This window comes from Astatotilapia calliptera, chromosome 15 (assembly GCF_900246225.1).
Source record: "Astatotilapia calliptera chromosome 15, fAstCal1.2, whole genome shotgun sequence".
In the NCBI taxonomy this organism is placed as follows: domain Eukaryota; kingdom Metazoa; phylum Chordata; class Actinopteri; order Cichliformes; family Cichlidae; genus Astatotilapia; species Astatotilapia calliptera.
In genome coordinates, this window is record NC_039316.1 from 15,356,624 (window position 1) to 15,370,098 (window position 13,475).

The following is a 13,475-nucleotide window of genomic DNA, read 5'->3' on the forward strand; positions in this document are numbered from 1 at the left end:
CAACAATTTAGATGGATGGAGGCTGTCAAGTGGTAGGTCATTGTAGTGATATGATAGTCTTACCCAAAACTCTAATTTCCAGAATAACTGGTGGAAGCACATTAGAATTAAAACAATGGTAGACGGTGGAATTATGACTATTTCGTGGTATTTATATCTTGACTCTGATAAAAAAACAAAAAAAACATAAACTCTGTGCCATAGAATACACTGTTTTATTGGTAGTACAACATATTTTATGTGGCATAAAAACTCCTTAAAAACAACTGAAATGTATTGAAAGAGCTATATGAAGCTATGCTGTTGGATGCCAACTTGCTGTGCACAAATCAGACTTTCATTTCTCATGTTACCCATTCCTTTGGAAGTGTTGTTATGAATTGAATGAGTAATGGGAACAGTTGTTATATGTAGCTGAGTGCTGGCTGGAGCTGATAGGTAAACAGGACCATAGCTGGGCTTTATCCAGGAAAATTAAATGGTGGAAAGCTGGGTGAGGAAACTGTTACGCTGACAAAGATGTTATGGAGATATTCGTGAGACATAAAAATAAAGAATTACTTAGATATCAAAAGATAAAGCAAGCAGCGTAGTCTATAACTTGAGGCTGTTAATAGATATTATCCATAGTGTTACTGCAGTGTATAATATGAAGAGACGAGCCAGGTTTTTAATACTTTGGCACAGTAATATTCAATCACAGTCCCAACTATTTTACTGCTAACTGCAGAGGTGGGTGTGGGGCAGAGGAGTTAAAGCTTTGATGTATCGCAGTTTATCCTCAAAAGCATATTTTCTGTAGTTTCCATGAATCCTGTCAAGTAGAAAGTGAAAGGTGTAATGAACTATTTTAAAAAGGTCATACCATAGACGTCACACTGGGCTCTCTCTCAGATAATCTTTCGTGGTCATTAAACATAAAGTGGACTAAGCTGAATAAAATACCTTCAGAAGGTTCTCAGCAGGAGTAAAGTGTGTGTGTGTGTGTGTGTGTGTGTGTGTGTGTGTGTGTGTGTGTGTGTGTAAGAGCTCAGTTTAACTATTAGTAGTTGATTAGTGAAGTGAACATTAGAGGAAGAGCAGATGGTGTTAGAAGTGGTACATGGTGAGGCCTGACTGTCAGATTTAAACATTGATTAAAACACTGATACAAATGCTCTAAACGAAGTCTTTGTGCAATCTCATCCACTGCTGTAGTCTTCTCTGGGTTGTTAAACACACACGCACATCAGATCTAACGGATGTGTGGCAGTCCGTGAATAATGACCCCTTGCTGCTCTGACATACCATCATAACTGAGTACGCGTGTGTTCATTCAGGCACAAAGTACCGGAGAGCACCTGATTTGGACACACTTGTAATCACAGATCTGTTCTGACTGAAATGTGCCATAAAACAGCTCGTGAACACCAGTTCAGAGTCAGTATCAAACCTTTGCCATCCTTCTAGTCCACCGGGTTTAAAATAAGTATTCAGTGATAAAAAATGTGAATTAAAAAAAAAAAAGTAGCCTCGTTTAAAACAGAAAGAAAACAAGGAGGGGAAATATTAAAATCAAAACACAAGGTAGCCTAGTCAGGAAGGAAATATATAAAGTCAAGTGAAAAAGAACGTGTAGTTTCTTGGAGCATGACTCTAATCTTAGGGTGATTTTGCTGTCCTCTCCTGGGAAGCTTGAAGCGGTCATTAAAATTTTTCAACTGTTAATAATCTTCTTCATCATGGAACGATTGATGTCAAACTGTTTGAAAATGTTCTTATAACTCTTCTGAGTATAGCAGCAATTGCTGGTATGTTTCCTGTGTGGCATTGTGTTAACACACCTAAATGCTCGAGAGGAACCTGCCAAATCTGCTGTGACACAGGTGGACACACTTGCTGATGATTAGTAAACCAAGTGCATGTTAATGCATCAGCAGTACCTGCAAAATAAAACAATTAATAAATAAACATCAGCTAACAATCCATCTATTCATCCATCTGTCCGTCTGTTCATTCATACATTTTTTTTTTTATCTACTTAAGCAATTTATAAGCTAGAGCAGGGGTGAGGAACTCCAGGCCTCAAGGGCCGGTGTTCTTGTGTCCTTGATCCAGCAAAGCTGATTCAAATGGCCAGATTACCTCCTCAACATGTCTTGAAGTTCTCCAGAGGTCTGGTAATGAACTAATCATTCAGGTGTGTTGACTCAGGGTGACATCTAAAACCTGCAGGGCACCGGCTCTTGAGGCCTGAAGTTGGACACCCCTGAGCCAGAGCCTCTCCAAACCGACAATGAGTGAAATGTTGGCTACACACTCAACAGGTCTCTAGTCTCTCACAGATCATAATTCTGTATGACATTTTATAAGCTACAAATTATTTGGCCACAAAATCAAAATTTGAATGTTGTGAAAAAAAACCATTTTTAAATATCGAAACATTATCAACAATAGTTTTATAACTTTTAATCCGAGTGTGCACTCAAACCCATCAAACGTCTTTGATGTTTATAGGGAGAGAGATGAAGATGGTATGATGATGGAGTATTTTCAGAATTTGGGATCAGTTCAACTGATTCCAAATTCTTTAATCCTTTTTCAGTAAATGATTAATAGCAGGAAACTGCTGGTCTTTTCACTTTGAAGTCAAACTGTGCAGCCAAATGGGCTTCAAGCCTGTTTTTAAAAACTAACAACTCTTTTACTGTGCGGTGTCCATATACAGACAGTGTAGATTTAAATTATTTTATTTAAATATAAAATAATTTAAATTAACTCTTTAGGGAAATACAAAGGGAACGCTTGAACTCATTTGTACATGGAAATACTTGTTAATAAATGCATGTTTAGCAGAGTCGAGCATTCCCTCAGATCAGCACAGACTCTGTTGTCTCGCTTCATTTTTGTAGCAATAAAACTCTGTTCAGACCAGGCAGCAGGGCTGCTAGCTGAACAAATAGGATTAATTCTCTAAGCTTTGTGAAATACAACCAATGTGTGGAGGACGGCGATTAGTGAGAGGAGAAGAAAGATATTCAGAGCCTTCTGGGGGTTATCTTCATAAATCCAGTTTTCTGTTCAGTGTGGTCAAACTCGGGGCGATAGCACATTTCTATAAGCGGTTTAATGTTCTGGAACGGTTATGTGTCCTCTGAAAGTGACACAAGTGTTTCTGATAGCATTTTATCTGAAAGTATACTCACACATTTACTACAGTCAAGCTATCATTAATGCATTTACTTAGGATCTGTGTTTAAATACACTGTTGAGATATTTGCCCTGTGCATTACTGTTTTGCTTTGTTTTCTACCTAATGTTTTACTTTCATTTCCACTAAATTGTATGTTTTATCACTTTACAGGTTGAGATTTTTGCAAACAGAACATATAAAAAAATATAAAACTATAATAACAGCAATACATTTTATAATAATAATTAGAGTTATATATAATAATTGATATAAAAAATCAGCCCCACCTAAACTAAGTACAAACTGTAAAATTATATTTTCCATTAATACATCAGACAATGTATGTCTGTGTTTTTTGGCACTGAGCACTCCCACATTTTTTAACTTTAGGTACATTTGATTATTTTCTAATAAAATTTTAAATCTTGGTTTTTATTTGTAATTTTTCACTGTCATGGCTCAGTATTTGAATATTCCTTAATCACTGGCTTAATCGTCACCTTTGAGGGAGGAAATTAATGTAAACACACACACAGCTGCCTTTTACTGAATCTGGTATTTTTCCTTTCCTGACCTTTCCTGAAGTCTGTGAGAACCATTATTATATGGACCAATGTGGGATTAAAACAGTTCAGAGTGGCAGTCTTGGCTATATACTGATAAGCATTCATCATGTTGTGGAAACTCTGGAACATCTTTAAATTTAAATTCAAATTATGAAGCTGCATAAAACCTTCTCTTCTTCTCTAGACTACTTTTAATGGTTGTTGAATTTGCTCATTTGCATAAAGAATCAATCAGCGCTTAATTCCTCATAGAGCAGGAGTGAAATTTTGTCTTGTTTATGAAATGCTAAAGGTTAATGTAAGATTTCTTAGCTGAAGTTCTTTGTTACATCCTCATGGTGACACTAAAGCTTAACATGCAGCATTTGCCAGTGGTGTGCAAAATTAGTTGGGCTTCAAAGTTTAAAATCAGCTCTCTACCTGTGATATTAAAAGACCTACAATAAACTAAGACAGCCTAATTTGCTTCCAAAACTAATACAAGGTATCTTTTCTCCAGATGAAGCTCTGCAGAGGCAGGAGGAGATCTGGCAGCAGGAGATCGAGGAGTCTCTCTCTATCTGCAGGTCACTTTCCGATCCATCCAGACCCAAACACATTGATTTCCTGCGCATCACTGCCCCCGATGATGACATCACTGACACACCCACACCTGTGCCCCAGGATTTGAGGGTGAGTAGAATGAAAAGTATGTGCTCTGAGCTCATCTCAACACAGCACAGAGTTTTAGAGTCTAAAGGTGGATGATGATGATGATGGAGCAGTTGAAAACAGCAGCCACTTTTGCAAAGTATTAATGGCACTGGTATGTCAGTTGTAGGATCAAGAGGCTGTGTTCTGTATATGGCATTAGGAGAGTGAGGCATGTAAGCATGGAGCTCTACTAGCTCAGAATCAGACTCAGAAAACTTTATTACTTGCAGTCTGTGCTCTATATTTAAGAGCAAAAATAAATCAGTGGGAAAATATTTTTAATTCAGTTGCATTGAGAGTGCGGTTAACTGCTGCGATTAACGGCTCACTGTGCAAGAATACGAAAGCTGTTTTTCCCAGAACGTAATTTAATTTCAACATACTGCACACACTCTTCATTCTGCATGTGTGAAAAGTTACAAAGAGTCTAAGTGCCGTTATTGTGATGCCTTAATCTAATTTCAGTGCCGTTGTTCTCTGTAAACCTTCCTGAAATAAATCCCCGTCTGCATCAGTCAGTGCTGCATCACTATGGCAATGAACTTGTCCTTGCTTTACAACTGTGTAAATCCCAGCCTCATGAGCCAGTCCAGGGCTACAAAGAGCTCTGTGTTCCCTGTAGTTGCATAATAGAAGGGATTTAACGCAACTCTGTAAGTGCATTGTAGGAGAGACGATAAGCACTAATAAATTCAATACTTCCTTCCTTCTGTGTGTGTGCATGACTAACTTTGCTGAAAATATTTGAAGTTTTGTTTAATTGTTTTGGCATTTTGAATCTTTATTTGACAGTATGAAGAGAAAAGAGTAAAGCAGAGAGAAACAGGCAGGAAATCATCTGGGACAGACAGGTGTTCTGTTTAAGATTAAAAGAAAAGATTACCGAACAGAATATGAAGAATTGAAAATATCACTGAAGTTAGCATGTGGTTACTTCTGTAATGGGGTATTGTACATATTACACATGTTGTTCCCACCACATGTGTCACAAAGAACTTTCCATCTATTCCCCCCAATGCCCCCAAACTGTTCACACTGAAGGTGCTATAATACTTTGAAGATGTAATTTACATGGGATGAAAAACAAATGCACATGTTCAGCAACAATATGCAGTAATATATAGCTGTCACTGCCACTTGCAAGCAGGCCAATAGTCTGTTTATTGATGTGCTCTTCTTATACCCTTTATCTGGGACTTATCCAACTGCAGAGTCACTAATGTCACTGTGTGTGTAACCCAAGTGGCTGATTTTAAGTGGCTCACCATTTTCAGTGAGATTTGTGCATCCATTTGAAAGCGGAAACTGATTCTATTTTATACATTTAGAGGACTACAATGCAATCATTTAATTTAAGCTTTAAATATTTTGTTTAGTTGTGTGATTGAAGCTAATTTCCCCTTGTGGGACTAATAAAGGTATCTTATCTTATCTTATCTATTCCTTCTGTTGTGGACGCAGTGAACTATAGCAGTCAGTACAGTCCTAATTTATATTACAGCCTGGAGATTTAGAATCCAGCACACACTGTAGTTGTTCAGCATGAAGCTAGATGATTTTTAATCTCACAGGATTTTATGGATGCATTCCTGTTTCATAAACATACAAACTCACATAAAGGCCACAGTGTCCCTCACCAAATGAATGCAAAAAACCACCTTATTAGTATTCATGAGCTTTAGTATAGCCCTATTAAGAACTCATTGCAGGGTGTGTAGGCATGCATCAAACATATGGAGTACGATATCTATTAGAGAAATGTACACAGTGTAATTTGATACAGTAAAGATGTTATCACAGATGAGGTTTGTCACTAACCTGTTGCCTCTGATAACATTCAAAGTAAATAAGGGTGGATCCCAAGAGCTAAGAATAACTCAAACACAAAGGAGGAAGTTTGGACTCTTATTTTGATATTTTGTGTTAAGCAATCTACCCAGTACTAATAGTAGTGAAGATATTAGTATGAAGATAGTGGTCATTAACTCTACTACCTAATTTTTCATTTTATTTAGGATAATTAGTTGTTTTTGCTTTTTTTAAACATATATTTTAACAGCATATTTGTTTGCTGATTTAATTATGGCCATTTGGTGACTTTCCCTGCTTATTACCTTGTTTTGTTTGGATCTGTGTCACCAACTTGAATGTTATTTCAAACCTACTTACTATTCTCTGCTTATTTATTCAATTTATGCAACTATTTTATTTATAGATCAAGTTTCAGAATACTCTAACTAAAACATTCAAGTGAAAACTGTCACTATTTTCACTTTTCGTTTCCCGAAACTTTAAACAAACCTTCTCTGTCGATTGATCCTGTATGCAAGTTTCAATATGAGCTGATTAACAGTGCCGTGTAGGTGGGGTTAGACCCGCTGGGATGCCCAGATTAGCCAAGCATTGCTGTGTACCTGCAGGGGAATTGAGAGACCTCCCTGTAACTGTGGATTTACAGGCCAAGCATTTAGCAAGTGATCCCTGGCAGTCCTATTTACCCTCCTTCAGCTCTGGGTGTGGTGCTCCTCCATCTGTTCTGCGTGGCTTCCTTTGCCATACGGCTCACGGATGTCAGGGTGTTGTCGGAAACAACGGCTGGACACACCATCTGTTTCCAATTACTCTGTGACAATCCACAGGATGATGTCCAAGGTGCTGCTCTGTAAACTACTATAGCAGGTACAGAAGAGCCGGAGGGAAAAAAGAGCTGGAACTTAACTTCAAATGTGGCTGAGCTGAGTCACTCCACCACACAGAGCCATGGAGCTGAGCTTGGAAACCTTTTTTTTTCCATGACTGGATTTCTCTCTTGCCATTGGTCAGTCTGAGTGACTAACAACTACTTCCAGTTTTAGGTTTGGAAAATTTGCACTTTGGAAAGGCAAAAAGGCACTGTTAAAACACAGCGTGGATATGCTTGTTTCTTTTCGACAAACAGGGGCACAAAAACAGGTTGGATTTTCAGGAATAAGACTTTAATTAACTCAAACATTGCTTGCATTTGTTTATTGATTATAATCTGACGCTGCATGATACCGGAACCACGTAAAGAAGTGCTGCATGCTAAACGGAAGTCTAACTATGAGCAGTCGAGTTTCTCTAGCACTTCCTACTCACTATATTCTGGATAACTTCACCTGTGACTTGCAGTAAATGGAGCAGCCCGAAGCCACCCTGGAAATTTTTAGGAACCTCTCTGGGGGAGAAACTGAAGACATGATGCAGGAAGATATCAGTGGTGATCTGAAGAAAAATGGGGATGTGGACTTTACAGATGCTCTCGAGCATTCTAGTGATTTTTTGTCATATGTTATATTGCGTCATGCAGAGGAAAAGACCTCTAACTCACTGGGAAATTCAAGCTTGAGGGAAAAAGGAAATGACTCAGACATAACAGAGGAGGAGAGGAGTCATTATAAAGTAACCGAGCAGCAAAGCGTGGCTGTAAATACTGAAAAAGGCCTCGAGAAACAGAGCTTTGCAACAAATCATGACCAGAATAACCTGTCAGATGAACACAAAGTTAATGGCTGCAGCAAAGAGGGTTGTCACATATCACAGAATCCACTGGATGAAAGGGCCTTAAATGAATCTCTGCATACAAGTTGTCAGCACATTTCAATTGACTGCATGGATACGGATGGTGATTGTGTTGTATCCATCAGTGCCACGGAGGATACTGAAAACAGCAATGAAAATGCTCAAAGGGAACACTGCCAGGAAGATTCTGACACAATTACTTCCACTTCAGACATGAATTTTGATCCACAGATATGTGGAAACACTGGGCCATTGAAAAGTAAACATGTAGTGATAACTGTGACTCGAACAGGACCCGCGCTTGAAGAGCTGGAACAGATCTTGGATGAAGCTGAAGAGGAGGAGTCAAAAGATGCAAATTCAGAGACTCCCAACTCACCCCCCCATCTTCCCAGTCTAAAGGATAATTTGCCAGAGATGACAATAAAATCTGCAACTAATAATCCTCCACCTGACTCCACCTTCAGCAGAGCCACCTTCTCCCCGAGCTCCCCCGCAGACAAGCAGATCCAGGTCCCGGCTCTCTTCAGCGGCCTTAGGGTCCTAAGGAAGGGGGTCACTGGACCAGAGCATGACACCATGGCCCACATTAAGCCATCTCCTGTGGGAGGACGAGGGGCAGATTTCACAGAGAAGCAGAAGGACACCAAAGTTCCAGGGAGCATCTTAGACCAGATCTCTCATTTTCTGAGTCGGGAAAAGAGAGGAGATGAGAAGGAGGTGTTGGAGGCTGAGGGAGACCGGAATGAAACAAGGGTGAATGGAAGTGAAGATAGCCAAGAGGAGGAGAAGAAAGAACCAGAAACAAATAAAAATACAGAGGTTTCAGAATCATGTGAACTTACAAAACCTTCCATGTCCAGTGCAGAGGCAGCTTTTGATGCCTTCAAGGCCTTCTTCACACCAAAGCCTTTAAAAAAGGACCCAGGAGATAAAGTTGTCCTGGAGGCATTGAGGAAGAAGATAAGAAATGATAAAGATGTACTTAAAACACTTTTTGAGAGAACCTCAAGTAAGACTCCTGAGAAGGACCCACCTGATGACAAAGTAGGAATTAGTACTCTCTGTGATTTTTGTTACTTTTTAAGATTAAATCAGGCTAAAAATAAAAAAACAAAGCAATTCTGAGCGTTGTGCGTGTTTTTAATCACAATTCATCAGTCATTTTTACAATGTAGCTGCAACTTCTGTTATTAATTCTGTCATTAATAATATCTGCTGTCAATTTTCTCACTCATAGTCAGAGACATCGAGCCCAGGTGAAGGAGAGGAACGAACTCCTGGTCGCCTACAAGCTGTGTGGCCACCTCTTAAGGAAGAAAAAGTTGGGCTGAAGTACACAGAAGCAGGTACAGACTAATGTATGCATGTCATAACTTGGCATGAAAACATTACTCCACATAAATCAACCCAGGACATTAACATTACACCTCTCCAAGTTCTACTTTCTAAGTTTATTCTTCAGTTTATCAGTGTCATACGGTTTGCTAATGCTGCTGAAGAAAGTAACTCCATCAATATGTACTATGAATAACTTCATATTAATCGTGCTGCCAATAAGTTATTCAGAAGTATGTGTCAAACAAAATTAAACAGAAGGAACAAAAATAAAACTCGATTCCTCACATTTTTTTTTTTACAATTTGTGTATACAGGTCACATTTTGACAGCATTTAAAATTTGCTTGAATTCAAATATGTACAAAAACACATCTTAAGGGAATTTTGGAAATGTGGTAACAGTTTAAAGGCTTTTTAAAAAAATAGAAGTATGATTAATTCTTTTTTCATGTTGAATGATGTGAACTTTAGTGTCAAAAGAAGAAGCAGCAGTTAAAGGTAATGGTTCTGAAATGGATTTAATGAAGTGAATATTATGGATTGGTTTATAGTGCTACTCCTGTTCGGCTGGGGCCTTTCCATGTGCAGTTTGCATGTTCTCCTCTGCCTGTGTGGGTTTTCTTCAAGGACTCTACTTTCCTCCCACAGAAACAATGCATGTTGGAATAACTGGTGTTTTTCACTGGGCTTTGTAAAAGTTTGTGGTTGTCAGGGTGAGCGTACCCCCTCTTTGCTATGGAATAGACAGACTTTAGCCTCCTGTGACCGTACGCTGGTTAGACTGTTAAGGAAAGGTATTCACCTCACAGTAAAAAGAGAATAAAATCTAAATAGAAATACTATTATTATGTGAAATTCTACACATTGAATATGCATGACAGAGAAGCAGTGTCTAGCTACTTTACAGTGTGGTGGATGTAATATCAAGCTCGATTGCAAAGGTAAACTGAACTCCACCCGCAAATGTGTAAACATCTACAGTCTGACTCCATCTGTAAAAGCAGTTCTTTAATCACACACTGTACTCTCACCGTAGTCTTTTTGGGGGGGGGGGCTAAAATTGCTGAATAGTTTGTGATTATAAATCACAGTTTACTTGCATTTTAAAGGCATAATCTACTCCTGCTTGCTTTTGTATTTTAATGGATGAGTTGATAAAATTTCTTTGTTAATTGTTATCCACTTCACAGTAATCAGTAAGATTATCGAACACTGTTTGAACAGGGACAAAACCATGTGTACACGCCCATATCCCTTGACATACACTCCCTGTAGACACAGTGAGGAAGCCTACAGTAAATATACTTTCTAACTGCCCTTTTACTATCTCAGTCATCTAACAGCAGATGCTGTAAATGTTTGCTTAGACAGATGCCAGCCTCTATAATCTGCGAGCCTGTACTAGTTTACAGTTGGGACTCTGCTGCCATCATGTGGTAACAGGTTGCATTGTTTTCATCTTTTGTGGGTTGTAAGCAGCCACTAGTCTGACTTATGTTCACAGGAATAAAAATACTCTTACAAACTAGGCTTGTGATGATTAACAACTTTTTTTTCTTTTACTAGAAAAAGCATTAAAATCATAAAGCTTTCTAAAAAAGACAGACTTTTTGATGATGTTTGGATCTGTTTTTCTCAGAGCACCAGGCTGCTCTCCTGCAGCTGAAGAGAGAATGCAAAGAGGAGCTGGAGAAGTTAAAGGTCAGTAAGGATGAGGGATTGTACGGTAATTTCCATGACTGCATGAAGAAAAACAGAAAAAGTCTTTCATTGCAGTATTACCACCACACTCATTGCCTGGTTCAGTCCCAGTTTGGGCTGAGTCATAGATACACACTTGTTTTTCAACATTTTAAAAGATACTTCAGTTTTTACATCTTGGAAAAATATGTATAAATAATGTTTTCTTTTATTCTGTTAAAAGTGAGAGAGTATATATATCATAGACTCAAATGCACATTTGTTTTTAATTAAATGATGGTAGCTACAAAATCCTTTCAATGTTTGTCAGCAACCCTGTAAATGTGTGAACCATCACAAAAACATATTGCGATCTGAGGCCATATGACTGATAAGATTTTTGTATTTTCAGTGAAATATGTAAACAAATTTTAGTTGGAGTCTCATAAATCTTGGTGATGATGGTAAATGACCTAAACAGGTTTCTCTGAATTTTGCTTCAGAGACTGATGATCCCTCATGTATGTTATGGAACGGCTGTGTGCAGGCAGGAAAAGGACCCAAAGTGCAGACTCCAGAGACAGACGTGAACTCAAAAAAACAAACTTCCAAAGTACAAACATTAACGCAGGCAGGAAACCCACACCGCATAAGTGAGCGTAGATAAGCATAGATCACAACACTGACAGACTGAAACACAGGGCTTAAATACACAGAGGGAGTAATCAGGGAATGGGCAACAGGAGGGAGACACAGCTGGGACAAATCAGGCCTAACGAGACAAGGGGAAGCAAAACCAGACACATTAACATGAGACATGGACTTTCAAAGTAAAACAGGAAACATAACACAGACTCACAGGCAAGCACTATAACAAAGGGAACAGAGACGTGGGACCAGGGCAGACACAGACACTGACTGGACGTGGGGATACTGCAGACAGGGGAGACAGCAACTATGGAACACAGACAGAAAACCAGAACACTAAAACTCTAACCAAACCCCAGAGAACCTAAACTAAGAATAATCCTAAAACCCATAAAGCAAAGCTAGAATATAATGAAATAACAAAATCAAAGAGCCAAAAACACAAAACACTGGGTCGACGACCCAAGGACCCTAACAATGTATGCTGAAGTTCAGCCTTGCAGAGCTGGCTTTAGATTTAGCAATGTGAATGATATCATTATGATCATCACTAAGATTTATTAATTAATAATTGGACAACATTATTTATTTCAGGAGGACTATGATCAGGAACTCTTCAGACTGAGGTTGGACAAGGATGAAAATGTTGCACGTCTGGAGTTCAGTCTTGCTGAGCTGCAGAACAAACTCTCCCAGGTTGGGACCCACTGTAAAGGGGAACTTAAAGATATGGCTGTGTCTACAGCAGATGACTTTTTGCACAAATCATTTCGCACCGTCTGCATTCAAACCGACCGGGAGACATTTGTCAAAACTGCTCAGGATGAAGAAGGTTCCGGGAGAACCTGTACATGCTCTCAGCAGCAGAAGGTGGCCCCCAAAAAGTTGGACCTTGCTTCCATCAGCTTCGCCGGCAAGATCGAAGGCACACTGTCCTCCTCCTCTTCACTTGTAACTCCTTGTAGCTCAAAACAACCACCAGCTCCTTCTCAGACAGCATCACCAGCTAAATCAGATGTTTTTCCTTCTCCTCCTCCTCCTCCTCCACCTCCACTACCTCCACCATGTTCGTCTCCACCTATTAACTACATGCAGCCATCAAATGACCTGCCACTACCCCCACCTCCACCTCCTCCACCCACGCCAGGGTTATCGCTCCCTCCACCTCCTCCAGCATTGGGTCTTGGAGTTGATAAACCTCCCAGGAAACCGGCAGTGGAGCCTTCCCGACCCATGAAGCCTCTTTACTGGAACAGAATCCAGATCCAGGACAACGAGTAGGTCCACTCAAGAAGTGTGTAAGAGCATATTGAAAGTCTGTACTCCTTAAACATTTACGACAGGCTGCCTGCCACCTGAAATGTGTGGCACCAATTTCACCCACAATAGTTCTGGCACAAAAATCCCTCTATATACAGAATATGGCAGAACTGCAAATCTTATGGCAGCCCAAGTTCCCAGGACAACTCGCCCCACATCTAACTGGTCCACCCCGGCAACTTTACAAGCAGGTAGCTCAGTGAGCTTACGCAGTAAGCAAAACACTGTAGGAAGACTATTCAGGAGAAACCCCCATACACAAAACTCCGTGGCCAACTTTTATAGACAAGACCATCCAGGCAAAACAGCAGTTCTGAGAACAGGCCATGAGTTTTATGTCATAATCAGCCCACAGAGCTGATCTGCACAGTCCCTGAGCAGTCTGAAACTGATACGTTTTACTGCCGTTTCCTCCTCACGGCTGGAAATTATTGGCCGGCCACGTTATAAACGGAATTGTGGGTGAGGTACGATCAAGGGGACATCCAGCCTGTCTGTAGCTGCTGTAAAACACGA

At 39.6% G+C, this 13,475-nt stretch overlaps 1 protein-coding gene across 4 annotated transcripts in view; it reads left to right on the plus strand.

Annotated features, from left to right (window-relative positions):
* The window catches only part of fmn1 (formin 1), a 28,866-nt gene that overhangs the window by 2,155 nt on the left and 13,236 nt on the right, over positions 1–13,475 (plus strand). The window contains exons 3-7 of one of the 4 annotated variants that reach the window (XM_026142994.1): positions 4,238–4,410; positions 9,212–9,320; positions 9,783–9,809; positions 10,951–11,012; positions 12,234–12,916. In XM_026142994.1, the coding sequence (XP_025998779.1) occupies positions 4,238–4,410; positions 9,212–9,320; positions 9,783–9,809; positions 10,951–11,012; positions 12,234–12,916 (1,054 nt within the window). Of the gene's footprint in view, positions 1–4,237; positions 4,411–7,001; positions 9,019–9,211; positions 9,321–9,782; positions 9,810–10,950; positions 11,013–12,233; positions 12,917–13,475 lie in introns of those variants that run through there. The other 3 variants (XM_026142996.1, XM_026142995.1, XM_026142997.1) reach the window with 3 other exon arrangements.